The sequence below is a fragment of the Pecten maximus genome, chromosome 5 (assembly GCF_902652985.1).
Source record: "Pecten maximus chromosome 5, xPecMax1.1, whole genome shotgun sequence".
NCBI lineage: Eukaryota > Metazoa > Mollusca > Bivalvia > Pectinida > Pectinidae > Pecten > Pecten maximus.
This window is the reverse complement of record NC_047019.1, coordinates 11,079,337-11,094,064: the sequence shown is the minus strand read 5'-3', so window position 1 is coordinate 11,094,064 and position 14,728 is coordinate 11,079,337. Positions and strand designations below refer to the sequence as shown.

The window sequence follows — 14,728 nt, the reverse complement described above, 5'->3', positions numbered from 1 at the left end:
TGTTGGGATGATGGGCTTTCAAGTTGGTTCATCTTGACCTTCTTTCAAGGTCACAGAGATCAAATTTGATACGTTAAAATCTTTAAAATCTTTTCAAAGACCAAGAGGCCCTGTGGGTAACTTAAATAAATTATGTTTATATGTGTTATTATTTTTTATGGAGACGTTTATTTTGTTCGTAATTGAACATTATTTTATATATATAATTTGCGTACATGTGGAACAAATAAAGAAAAAAGAACAACAAAACACAGATGGCGTACTCATACGTGTATCAAACATGGCTGCTCAAATTATAGTTCTAAACATCTTAACCACTAGCTTTGCCGCAGTGGCTGTGATAGGAAGATGTTACTCACATAATCTCTTTGACACCAAACTGCTGTGCTTGCATATGATTTTATTAGTTATAGATTGCTAAAAAACATGATATTCATGAACTTAATAAGGAATCCCAACATTTACATATGAATGGTTTAATAAAATTATGAGAGTTGTTTCTGTTTTTGGTTCTTTATTTAAGGTAATTTTAAGCATGATTGATCAATTTTCAGTCATATGATCAATTCTCTAATTGGATGACCATGCAGTTGTTCAGCCATGATCAATTTTGCTATCAGTGATTCTCCAGTCATATGATCAGTTACCATTGCATATACATGTATATCCATCCATTCGTAATGTTCGATATTCCTCAGTCACATGATCAATATTCTTTAGTCCCATGATCAGCTATCCAATTGCATGATCACAATTCTCTAGTTACATGATCAGTCAGTCACATGATCATTTTTATATATCCACTCATTATGCTCAACTTTTCTGAAAAGGAAATATAACTCTTTATTGCAATTGTGACACGATTTTAATTTTTTTTCTAGTATTATACAATATAGTATTCTGATTATGAAAATGTTTTTTTAGATTTCATGTCATCAGAATTGATAATATTCTACAAAGAAAATAAAATTCTTTTATTTTACTTGACAGGTTGAGCTTCTGACCACCCAAGTAAGTGTTGTTTGCTCTCATTTTCACATAATTATATCAGTATTGTCAATGTTACTTTTAAGATTGAATATTGATAAAAATAAACATCTATAGTCTCTAACCCTGTGCTATGTTTATGCGATCTTCTCAGGTGTAATTATTGTTTAATCAGTCGGTACTTTATTGTTTTCACCAAAAAAAAAAGAGATGAATTGATAGTATAAGTAAGATTTAGATTTTGTGTGACATGATATGTATATACATTATCTACTTTGTATCCATTAATATTAAGATTTATTAATACAAAGATCAGCTGTTGTGGTGACTTTTATACAATATCTTGTGAATATGTATTTTGTCTACAGCTCGGGCAGGAAGTGCCAGTGGAAGTGAAGGCTGGCCATGTTGGTGAGTACATCAATATACAATATATCTGGCCATGTTGGTGAGTACATCAATATACAATATATCTGGCCATGTTGGTGAGTACATTATATATATATACAATATATCTGGCCATGTTGGTGAGTACATAATATATATATACAATATATCTGGCCCTGTTGGTGAGTACATCAATATACAATATATCTGGCCATGTTGGTGAGTACATCAATATACAATATATCTGGCCATGTTGGTGAGTACATTATATATATATACAATATATCTGGCCATGTTGGTGAGTACATAATATATATATACAATATATCTGGCCCTGTTGGTGAGTACATCAATATACAATATATCTGGCCATGTTGGTGAGTACATTATATATATATACAATATATCTGGCCATGTTGGTGAGTACATTATATATATATACAATATATCTGGCCATGTTGGTGAGTACATAATATATTAATACAATATATCTGGCCCTGTTGGTGAGTACATCAATATACAATATATCTGGCCATGTTGGTGAGTACATCAATATACAATATATCTGGCCATGTTGGTGAGTACATTATATATATATATACAATATATCTGGCCATGTTGGTGAGTACATAATATATATATACAATATATCTGGCCCTGTTGGTGAGTACATCAATATACAATATATAACCCCCAACTGCTCGTTATGTGATCGTCCGGGAAACCTGGCCCATGTACTGTCATCGTGCAACACTGCTTTGACCCAGGGGAGATACACATGGAGACACAACAAGGTTCTGCGGGAGCTAGCAGACACGTTGGAGAAAGAAAGGCAGAAAAAGAGGAGATGTATGAAACAACAACCCTACATCAACTTTGTAAGATCTGGAGAGGCAGGCAGTAAAGCAACAGCACACCAGAGAGGGATACTGGACGGAGCTCAGAATTGGGAGATGCGAGTTGACTTGGGACAAAGACTGGCTTTTCCAGAGGTCGTCCAAACCAACCTGCGTCCAGATATTCTACTCTGGTCACAGCAAGGGAAGAGAATGATAATGATTGAGCTTACTGTCCCCTGGGAGGAGCGGTGTCAAGAGGCCTACGAGAGGAAAAGAGAGAAGTACGCCAATCTTGCTGATGACGTGAGAGCAAAAGGATGGTGTGTGTGGGTCATGCCAGTAGAGATGGGGTGCAGAGGATTTCCTGCACAGTCCATGTGGAGGATGTTTGCTGCTGTAGGCATCCGGGGGAAAGACCGAAGGGCAGCTGTACAACGACTGGCAACAACAGCAGAGAAGTCGTCCAGCTGGCTTTGGTGGAGAAGGGAGGACAAGAGCTGGAAGCCATCCATCGACGGGCAGTGATTTGGCCAATCACTGTCGACTCGCCACCTTTAGGGCGTTCCAGGATAGGAGTCGAAACGCCCAGTGAGAGGTGGTCCTGGCTGATGACGTCGATGGATTTTGCAGTCAGAAGACTGTATGAAGGTACTTTTCCAACTGGGGAACCCAGTGACTGCCAGGAAAGACTGGATGACAACCAAGAACAGAATGGTGACACTGGAAAGACAGATGGCAACTAGGAACAGACTAGTACCGGGGTGTAGTGGGGTAGCATCCCACTCCACAGCTTCCGCGAGGGGGCAACCTACAACCAGCTACGAGTAAGAATACAAAACAACACCCCCAGAGTCTTCCGAGAGGGGGGGAGGATGAAAGACTCAACATGGCAGATAACACGGCAACGACTAAGCTAGTACAACGGACTTTGACTGGAGAAAAGACGAAGGAGACCAAATGCAAGTGTGGAAAGGTCTGCAAGAACTTGCGTGGATTGCGAATCCACCAGGCGAAAGCGAGGTGCCAACCTGAGGAGATACAGCAGCAGCGCACAGGTAGAAGACCTGATGAGACGCAGGAGGTTCCCAGCCAGGAGTCACACCACAGTGCTGAGGACCTCTCCGCTGATGTGTCATCGCAGCGAGACACCCCGAATTCATTAGGGGGAGAAGCGAGCCAAGGGGCGCAAGTAGACAATGACCACACAGAGAGGAGGGAACGGGTGAAGTGGCCAAAGATAGTCGACAGAAGCAGATGGAAACAACTTGATGAAGACCTAGATAGTATTTTGGAAGCAACGCTACAAGGCGGAGTGGAGAAGAAAATCAAGTCTCTGACAATGATTGTTTATAAAGTCAGCTGTGAGAGATTCGGTGTAGAAGGGAAAAAAGCAGAAGTAGTCCACCAGCCTAACAGGAGACAACAGGAAGTGGCCAAGCTTCGGAAAGAACTGAAGGTACTGAGGCGACTATTCAGGGAAGCTAACGAGCAAGAGAAGTTTGGATTACAGCAGTTAAGATCCGACATTAGAGGAAAGTTGACAACACTACAGAAGGCAGAGAGATCTAGGAAGAGAAGAAGAGAGACAACAAGGAAAAGGGCAGCATTTATAGCCAACCCATACAAGTTTACAACCTCACTTTTGGGTGGAGAGAGATCTGGCAAGTTGGAAACCTCCAAACAAGAAATAGAGCAACATCTGGAAGAGACACACTGTGATGCTGAACGGAACAATCCTCTGGGAGAGTGCGACAGAATACCATCAGAGGAAGAGCCAACAATTCCATTAGATGAGAAAGAACCAACCTGGAAGGAAGTTGTAGAAGTGGTGAAGAAAGCAAGATCAGGTTCAGCACCGGGGCCGAGTGGTATACCTTACAAAGTTTACAAGATGTGCCCGAAACTTCTACGACGACTTTGGAGGCTACTGAAGGTGATTTGGAGGAAGGGGAAAATACCAGAATGCTGGCAGACGGCAGAAGGAATATTTGTTCCGAAGGAGAAGAACTCTGCATCCCTAAACCAGTTCAGAACCATATCACTCCTGAGTGTAGAAGGAAAAATCTTCTTTGCCATACTTGCCAGAAGGATGACAACATACATGACATCTAATGAGTATATAGATTCTTCTGTGCAAAAAGGAGGGATTCCGGGATTCCCTGGATGTATTGAACACACCAGCGCAATCACACAGCTTATCCGGGAAGCAAAGATTAATCATGGAGACTTAACAGTTGTATGGTTGGACCTCGCCAATGCATACGGTTCTGTCCCCCACCAACTGATCTTTAAGGCTCTGGAACATTATCACATCCCGGACCATATCCAAACAATTGTGAAGAGCTATTTTAGTAACATCAGGCTACGGTTTACAGTTGGAGAGATAACAACATCATGGCAAGCACTTGAGAAAGGTATTGTGACTGGATGCACGATATCTGTCATACTCTTTGTGATGGGGATGAATTTGATCATCAAGGCTGCAGACAGGGAAACTAGAGGACCTAAAACTTCATCAGGAGTGCGATTACCACCAAACAGAGGATTCATGGACGACCTGACGATAACAACTACTACACATGTACAGGCGCGATGGATCATATCTGCTCTAGAGGCAACAGTTGGATGGGCAAGGATGAAGTTCAAACCGGGGAAATCTAGATGTCTCATCTTGAAAAGAGGGAAGGTGACCAGAAGGTTCAAGCTCTCAATACAGCAGGAGGAGATACCCACAATTGTAGACAATCCAATCAAGTGTTTGGGGAAGTGGTTTGATGCCAGCCTGAATGACAGCAGGAACATCAAACGGTTACAGACCCAGGTAGAGGAGGGTTTAAGGAAGATCGACAAAACAGGGCTGCCTGGGAAATTCAAATCCTGGATTTACCAGCATGGACTTCTTCCTCGCCTGACTTGGCCTCTTACACTGTACGAAGTCACCACTACTACAGTTGAAGCTCTTGAGAGGAAGATCAACAAGTGTCTACGACGTTGGCTTGGAGTCCCTCCAAGTTTCACCAGTGTGGGCCTGTACAGCACAACAGCCAAACTTCAACTACCCATATCATCATTGGTGGAAGAGTTTAAGGTGGCAAAGGCTAGGCTGGTGATGACTGTGAGAGACTCCAAAGATGAGAAGATCAGGAATGCTGGGATTGAGACTCGGACAGGACGAAAGTGGTCAGCAAGCAGCGCGGTCCAGGAAGCAGAAAGCAGATTAAGGCACAGCGACATTGTTGGGACTACCTGCATTGGAAGACAGGGGCTTGGGACAACACAAGTGCAAAGGTGGGGAACAGCGGACACAGCTAGTAGGAGGAAGATGGTCCAAGACAACATCAGGAAAATGGAAGAAGAGATACGGAAAGCAAAGATGGTGGAAATGGGAGCACAGGGTGCATGGACCAGATGGGAGACAACTGAAAGGCGTCTTACATGGTCAGACATCTGGAAGTTGGAACCATGTAGAATCCAGTTCCTCCTGCGTTCAGTGTACGATGTTCTACCAACACCTACCAACTTGCATCGATGGGGAATGACAGAAACCCCCAACTGCTCGTTATGTGATCGTCCGGGAAACCTGGCCCATGTACTGTCATCGTGCAACACTGCTTTGACCCAGGGGAGATACACATGGAGACACAACAAGGTTCTGCGGGAGCTAGCAGACACGTTGGAGAAAGAAAGGCAGAAAAAGAGGAGATGTATGAAACAACAACCCTACATCAACTTTGTAAGATCTGGAGAGGCAGGCAGTAAAGCAACAGCACACCAGAGAGGGATACTGGACGGAGCTCAGAATTGGGAGATGCGAGTTGACTTGGGACAAAGACTGGCTTTTCCAGAGGTCGTCCAAACCAACCTGCGTCCAGATATTCTACTCTGGTCACAGCAAGGGAAGAGAATGATAATGATTGAGCTTACTGTCCCCTGGGAGGAGCGGTGTCAAGAGGCCTACGAGAGGAAAAGAGAGAAGTACGCCAACCTTGCTGATGACGTGAGAGCAAAAGGATGGTGTGTGTGGGTCATGCCAGTAGAGATGGGGTGCAGAGGATTTCCCTGCACAGTCCATGTGGAGGATGTTTGCTGCTGTAGGCATCCGGGGGAAAGACCGAAGGGCAGCTGTACAACGACTGGCAACAACAGCAGAGAAGTCGTCCAGCTGGCTTTGGTGGAGAAGGGAGGACAAGAGCTGGAAGCCATCCATCGACGGACAGTGATTTGGCCAATCACTGTCGACTCGCCACCTTTAGGGCGTCCCAGGATGAGTCGAAACGCCCAGTGAGAGGTAGTCCTGGCTGATGACGTCGATGGATTTTGCAGTCAGAAGACTGTATGAAGGTACTGGCCATGTTGGTGAGTACATTATATATATATACAATATATCTGGCCATGTTGGTGAGTACATAATATATATATACAATATATCTGGCCATGTTGGTGAGTACATTATATATATATACAATATATCTGGCCATGTTGGTGAGTACATAATATATATATATAATATATCTGGCCATGTTGGTGAGTACATAATATATATATACAATATATCTGGCCATGTTGGTGAGTACATAATATATTAATACAATATATCTGGCCCTGTTGGTGAGTACAATATATATACAATATATCTGGCCATGTTGGTGAGTACATAATATATATATATAATATATCTGGCCATGTTGGTGAGTACATAATATATATATACAATATATCTGGCCATTATGCAGTGTATTTAATGACAAATATTGGTCAACATTCCTACTTCAGTCACATAATTGTCTATTCCTGTTGATTTTAAAGACCTTTGATGTTTGTACACATATATACGAGGGCTGATTGATATGTTGTGAACCTCATATTGAAGGATTTGAATTTTGCCAGACATATTGTATTATTTTTCAACATAATCCCCTTCAGTATCTATACACTTTTGCCAGCGGTTTTTCAAGGCCTCAATGTGGCTTTTATAGAACTCCTTTTCTTGGCTGTTCAGAAATTAAAGTCATTTGCTGCATGTATGACATCATAATCGCACTGAAAGTGGGTGCCTGAAATAGCCGTTTTCAGTTTCGGAAATAGACGGAAGTCTGTTGGAGCGAAATCAGGTGAATAACACAGATCATCATCTCAATCAATTAAAAGCCACAATCGTGAATGGCAGCCATGGCAATGACAGACTTGTGAACAGGAGCATTGTCCTGATAGAATAACACACCTTTATTGAGCTTTCCACGGCGCTTAAGTTTAATATTTTCCCGTAACTGCCTCAGAAGTGACGCATAGTATTTGCCATTGATTGTTTGTTCCTTTTGAGATAATCTATCAGCAGAATACCATCTGCATCCCAGAAAACCGAGGCCATAACCTTCCCAGCTGATGGAACAGTCTTTGCCTTCTTTGGCGGGGGAGAGCCATGATGCTTCCATTGTTTCGAATGTTGTTTGGCCTCTGGGGTAAAATGATGGACCCAATGTTTCATCCATTGTGACATATCTCTTAAGAAAGTTGGCTGGATCTTCCTCAAAAAGGTTTAGATATATCAGCAAGCAATAATGTGCATCTGGTGTGCTTCTGATCAACTGTCAGAAGTCTTGGTACCCATCGGGCTGAAAGCTTTCTCATTGCAAGATCCTCGGTCAGAATAGAATGTACTCTTTCGTGTGAAATGCCAACTCTACTGGCTATATATCTTTCTGTAAGTCGTCTGTGGGTCATATATAGCAATATCATGAACTTTATTGACCATTTCTGGGGTTGCAGCATTCAGACAGGCCTTCCAGGACGGGGTCATCCTCATGGCTCAGTCAGCCGCAGTTAAATTCCGCCACCCACCTTTTCACTGCAGCATATGACAGGGTTTCTTTCCCTTTTTTGGAGACACACCGTCCTGGAAGGTAGGGAATTGTAGCAATCCAGATGAAACTGCCGTTGATACAGGTGTATACAAGAGGTCTTACCAAAAATCCAGGCAATATATGTGTGAAATTGGTGAGCCCAACACAGATTCATTCAATGGTCCGATTTATTGGGGGGGGCGTTGTTTACATGTTTTGGCTATAAAGTAGTCGTTATCAGAGCCAAATGAACGTGACGAAAATTCATGTCTAAATTTAGGGTAAACCATTCAGTTTGTCTACCCACCTCTAACACTATAGGATTGAGGATTTGAAAACATAATCTAGTAGTTGTTCTCATCTGTTTATAATAAACTGAAATATTTCAAATCACGGATGACTGTTAAGGCCCATTGGGCCTCTTAAATGACATGGCATGATTCAATTCTCTTATGATGACACACTCTTCATACAGCATACTTGATAAGCTTTTTAAGGGGCATTACTTTGTTTGAATAAAGATTAGGTTGTCAAAATTAAACTTACTGGAAAATATGTATTTTTTCCACAGAGTAAAATTTTAATCTTGACATTAATAAGGCAGTTTTACTCTCAAGATAAACCAAAATTATTAAATCGACCTGAAGTATCACTATAATTACTGCAAAGACATACAATATTTGTATACGCTATACGCCTTTTCCCTGTACATTTCGGCATTAAATTTCTTAAAATGTAGGCACAATCACTCATATAATCATCGGTTGGACATAGATTCATCAATAGAAATTGTGCATGTTACTGATGTGCAAACAAGGGATGCGTGTTTCTGATGTGCAAATGAAGCATTGGCCCCTTTAAATAAATCTATCTAAATAACCAACAGATCACACTTCATCATCAAATGAGAAATATATTCATTCACAATCATTGAATATGAAATCTTTTATCTGATTTCTACACTGTACTTTTGAATTATTTCTTGTTCACTATCATCCAATCAAAATTCCAATGTGATGAAGAATTAATGGCTGAACATAATATTCAAAATTTTGGACAACCAAGATATGTTTTTAACACTCGATCAGTATAGGTATATGAGTTCCTATATATAGATTTTGCGGCCAGCCAGTTAAATCTTTTGTTTGATTTAACCTTTCCTGCCAAAAGAGCATCAGATTAGTGCTAGAACTGATTGATTGTCTGGTTTTGACCCCAGCTAGCTATGTAGTCATTTGTCAGAATCCAGATACAGTTTCACATGAATGTCTATTTTGTCTCCTGGGGATCAATAATCCTAGAGTATATAAATCAATTGGGCTCGCCATTTGTGATTCTCCAGTCGGGGACAGCTATATCTAAGGCACAGAAGTGTGACATATTCTTTCCATAGAGTTGAGAGTCTGCGTGCATATGGTCAAGATGTAGTGAATGGAATGTGATTTGGGTCAGAACTCAAAATCTGACCTGCTAGGCTACGACTGGAATGAATTTACATTACAAATTACTATTTTTAGTGTACAAATATTAGGTAGAATTGTGAATCTGAATCGGCCAGTAATATTAGTGAATGGAACGCATGGATTTTTCTTACTGGTTTGGGATGACGCCTTTTCGTCTCATTTTGGGAAGAAAATTGGTGAATTGGGAAAGATTTGTTCATGTGTGAACTGCAAATTTTGGGAATTTGGCTTAAATATGAAAAAAATTTAATTGGAAATGGGGCCCATATACATGTATATAATGGCCCCAAAAAGCCCCCAGAAAAATTAATAAGCCCTGGCATGGCTCCTAAAAGAGGAAGAGTCTGATGATATAACTTATTAAGTCATATTAAATTATATTCAAGAAAAATTAACGAAGAAAATTGTGGATTAGTATACCCTTGGTCCTGGGAGATGGTTTACATTTGTATAATGCCCTCTTGTAACCTGTTTCTGTCTATATCCTTTTGCTGGGACGTTCCTCCATCCATCAATATAAGGTTAAAGTTTTTTTATTACTTTTTTTTTTTAAGCCTGTCTTTGAAAGAAAAACAGTGCTGTAATACAAATTTCTAGCATGTCTATCACTCTGAGATCTCATATGTGGTAAGGCCATCACATTGGGCACTTTTGATAAAGTTTTTTTTAGCATTTTCTAAGGCACTCATTAAGTTACAGTTAAAAGTGCTGCAATACTGATTTCATAAATAAAGCAGGATATGCAGGCATTTATGTTGTAACAACATCATTTTCTAATTGTTATATTTTTTTATAATATCTTTTGATATTTGCTATGATTAAAATGAAAGATATGAAAATAAATTGTTCTAATAAAAGCATATCCATATCATATATGTATGATGTTGCAAAGGTCTGACTGTCCTGGTGATATTAAGAATGTTCTATTGATTGTTTGCAGTCTGTATTTCATACTTACATGTGTATAGACATAATGTCAATATCTGTCCAACTTAAATACTGTGAGGGATGCGTCTCAACAGGGCGATCTAAGCTATAGTCAGTAGAACTATCAATCCACAATTCTTCAACAGACAGCAACATCAATGTCCTGAAGTACGTGACCTTTGCTTTTTAGCAAGAGCCATATAAAGGACTTTGCGTCATTCAAATATTTATGCTGACATCTAACTTATTATGCATAGTTAGATGTCAGCATAAATATTTGAATGACGCAAAGTCCTTTGCATGAGCACAAATCTGAAATAAACAAATCAGTATCAACTATCCACAAGCCCAGAGGTTTTTAAGTATTTAAATGTTCAGCGTCAAAGATGACCCTTTCCTGTTGACCCAAATTGTCCAAAATGACTCAATGGAGCTGTAAAATAATGATAAAAAAATTGAACCTGTTGACCTTGGTCATGAAACTAATACATCAAAGTATTAAGGATGATTTGAAGGAGTGTTGAAATTAGAGCTGTGTATATCGCAAGGTGGGCAGCGATACGAATCGTATCGCGATACAGGGGTCACGATACAATACGTATCGTGGTATGTGAAAAGCTAATGACCTATCAGATATCTGATATTCAATCGTTCAAAAGTCATGTTTTGTTTTTGGTATTTCTGGAATATTTGAGTCTTTGTCTACATATGTTACAAAAAACGTACAATATAAAATAAGAATATTTATTAATCATAAGCCATTTCAAAAGTTTATAATATGTATTTTAAAGGGTGTGTAATTTGGATTTGGTTTTGATATTAATATTGTTTAATATATCAAGCTTACAGCTTTAGTAATTGAATGAAACTGCCTGTTGGAATTCTTTTAAATCCAAATTATCTAAATTCAATAACGCCTTGTGGGAAATGGACAAAACGTACGTTTTTTGTAACACATGTAGACAAAGACTCAAATATTCCAGAAATACCACAAACAAAACATGACTTTTGTACGATGGAATACCAGATATCTGATAGGTCATTGGCTTCTCATATATCACTGTGAAATGTATTGGATCAGTTGTGTCACATTACAGGGTATATACACAGTTATAGCCCTTTGTTAATGTTTGACAGTAAAAAAAGATATGAATGAACGAATAGACATAAAAGATTATAAGTTATTTGCTTTTATCTAAGTCTACTAAGCACTACCTATTTTGAAGAATATTTATTAATCATAAGCCATTTCAAAAGTTTATAATATGTATTTCAAGGGGTGTGTAGATGAATTAATGTCTGTTAATTATACAAATTCTCCATGTCTATATAAGTATACCTACATTGTTTGGCCCTTCAGAGATTGTAAGTGATGATCCTGTTATGAAAACAGTAAACACTGAATTATCATTAACTGTTATGTTCACCAAAGGTTCAATTTGGATTTGGTTTGGATATATTGTTTAATATATCAAGCTTACAGCTTTAGTAATTGAATGATAGCCCCCCCCCCCCCCCCCCCCCCCCCCCCCCCCCCCCCCAAGTGGGTGTGAGCTGCAAACATTGCTGAATGTGATTGTTGTTTTCAGAAGTCATCTGTGTTTTCCTGCTCACTGTCTCGTTGTGATATAGTGCAGAGTCACTGTCCCCAACTTTATAGTGCTATCTCACTGAAATATACTGGCAAAGGCCACCATGGCCAGCAGCTAGGACACATTGTACTGATAATGGGCAAACTAGTTATCCCAATCCCGAGATGCTGAGCATTAGCAGTAATAGCAACTACTATTTTTTATAGATTCTGGTAGTTTTCTCAGCCAGGGAGAAGAACCAAAAGCCTTCATTACAGGGGCAAAAGCCATCAGTGAGGCATTGTCAAGGGAAAGTTGTTCAAATGAAGAGAAAAGATATTTGATCAAAAATTCAGTTTACAGTCAGAAACAAATCATGTCATGGGGTTAAGCAGGTCAATAAAAACATTACAAAACACTGCCTAAATTTGATGAAGTTGAACATTAAAAAAAACTCTTTGTCAGATTTGATTCAGAACTCATAAAATTGATTGTAATTGCATTTTGCTACTAATTCAGTTGAATTGCCAACAGAATGATTTATTTGTCTAAAATTCTAAAAGCAAGAATATATAATATGTAATTATTTTTGACAAAAGTTGGATTTAAAAAATTAGGTTCATGCATGCATACAGAGCAGACATATATCTTTTTTTCGGTCAGATTTTGTTTTGATATGACACTTGGTTAATTATAATATATATGACTAGAAAAGCAAATATTTATTTTAACTCAGCTTCAGTTATAGGAAAATAAGGAAAATAAACAATAATATCAAAATGAATGAATAAATAAAATGATCGATGCACCAAAAATTTGACCTGAAATAAGCACACCTGCCCCTTATATATATAAATACATCCCTTACCTTTTCCAGGAGAAGAGAAAGGGTGTGCTAATTCAGGAACATATAAGAAAAAATCCTAATACCTGCTGATCGATCTGCCAATATGCATCTTCAGTCTTTAATCAAAAACTCTTGATTGCTTTCACTTCATAATGAATGAATGCATTCCCCCCAAATTCCCCTGGGAAACTTTTCCCTGTAGTACATTATCAACTTCAACAAAAATTAGGTCAAATATGGTAATGATTGATACAAAAAATCATAATAATTCAACAATATTAATTTTGATATACCTTAATATCCAATTTTCAAAAAAAAAAAAAAAACGAAAAATTAGCAGAAATGATTTTGACAACTAATATTTTTTATGGGAACATTTAAGTATCAAATATCTCTCCCAGGAAAGTAGTAATTCAACTAATTTGTAACATCAAAAGTGTGATTGCCTGTATACAGTCATATATTCTATAAATAGGATTCCCAAGTTTGTACTATTCGCCTACACATCAAAAATTCTACTTTGATTTCTCTAGAGAACTGCTGCTACATCACCATGTGTATACGTACATCACATTTGATAGCTGAATCAGTTGTCAATATATCTACTCTCTTAGACCCAAGTTTACATGGCTGACATTTGCTTGTATATCTCGTTCATTCGTCATTCCTAATGTTTTGAAACATATATATGTGTAGCACAATAAGACATGTACCGGTGTATGATTATTGAGTAGCATTTTGGCTTGCTTCTTGGAAATTCAATAACGTCTTACAAAATTCTTGTTTCGTATGTTTTTTGTCATATCTGCAAGCTTTATATTAAGGTATTGTTAATAATGTTTTGAATTTATCTGTTTGATATAACTATTTACTATAATTAAGAAATTTTGAAATTGTAACTCATGAGAACGACTTACAGAAATGATATTTTCATACTGTATGTTTTGTTATATTCGGTTGACAAATCTTTGTTTTCTGAGGAGCTACACGGATGTGTCTGTAGGAGAGGTACTGCACCATCAACTACGAGAGAAAAATCAATAAATTTTGTGCCAGAAAAATGCATCCCAGCATTATGTCAAGATTAATGCAGAGTCATCAAAACGTTTTGTTCCTGTGTTTACATTTGTACAACCCATCAAACATTAGATTTCCCTGACACTGCGGACAAACAAATCATCTCTGAGCCGTAGGGTGTTGCTTGTACATGTTTGTTTTTCCTCTTGAGAACGCTTAGAATATAATCACAATTTTGTTTGATGAAGATCTCTGCAGTTTCCTTCTCGGTAGATTTTCAGTTTGAATGGTGATATTTGAAGATAAATATTAGCACTTGGAAGATTTTTTTTTTTTTTTTCAATTACTGTCAATCTGCCTCAGGATGGTATATATGAATCGGGAACTGATTGTCAAGATTTTATAAGAAAATGCACTACAAACAACCCTATTTGTGATCACCATGCAAGCCTTTGAACGGTCAATTCATGAGGAATGTGACCTTATCATGATGTCGGCTTTGTTTACTAAAATTATTTTAACAAGAAAAATAAAGTTTGTTTACTAAAATTATTTTAACAAGAAAAATAAAGTTTGTTTACTAAAATTATTTTAACAAGAAAAATAAAATTTGTTTACTAAAATTGTTTGAAAAAGAAAAATACAATTATTGAGGCACGGTGTAGTGGTCCAGGCTAAATGTAACTGACGGGTGGTAAGTTCGAGTCCTTGAACTGGCGCTGTGTTGTATCCTTGAATAAGATACAGGTACTTTATTCTGTTTTGTTCCAGTCAGCTTAGCTGTAATGAACAGTGGTAGGGTAGTACACAATGGACTGTTAGTGATGTAATAGTAGCTACGCCTGTAATG

At 38.4% G+C, this 14,728-nt stretch overlaps 2 protein-coding genes across 2 annotated transcripts in view; both read left to right on the top strand.

Annotated features, from left to right (window-relative positions):
* Positions 1–3,099: 3,099 nt before the first annotated feature.
* On the top strand, positions 3,100–6,498 carry LOC117326780. The gene has a single exon (XM_033883499.1). It carries the CDS (start codon positions 3,100–3,102, stop codon positions 6,496–6,498), a length of 3,399 nt encoding a protein of 1,132 aa, XP_033739390.1.
* Positions 6,499–6,523: 25 nt separating this feature from the next.
* The window catches only part of LOC117326778 (vacuolar protein sorting-associated protein 13A-like), a 49,997-nt gene continuing 41,792 nt past the window's right edge, over positions 6,524–14,728 (top strand). Inside the window, exon 1 of the mRNA XM_033883496.1 lies at positions 6,524–6,569. Coding sequence (XP_033739387.1) covers positions 6,524–6,569 — 46 coding nt within the window. The remainder of the gene's footprint in view (positions 6,570–14,728) is intronic.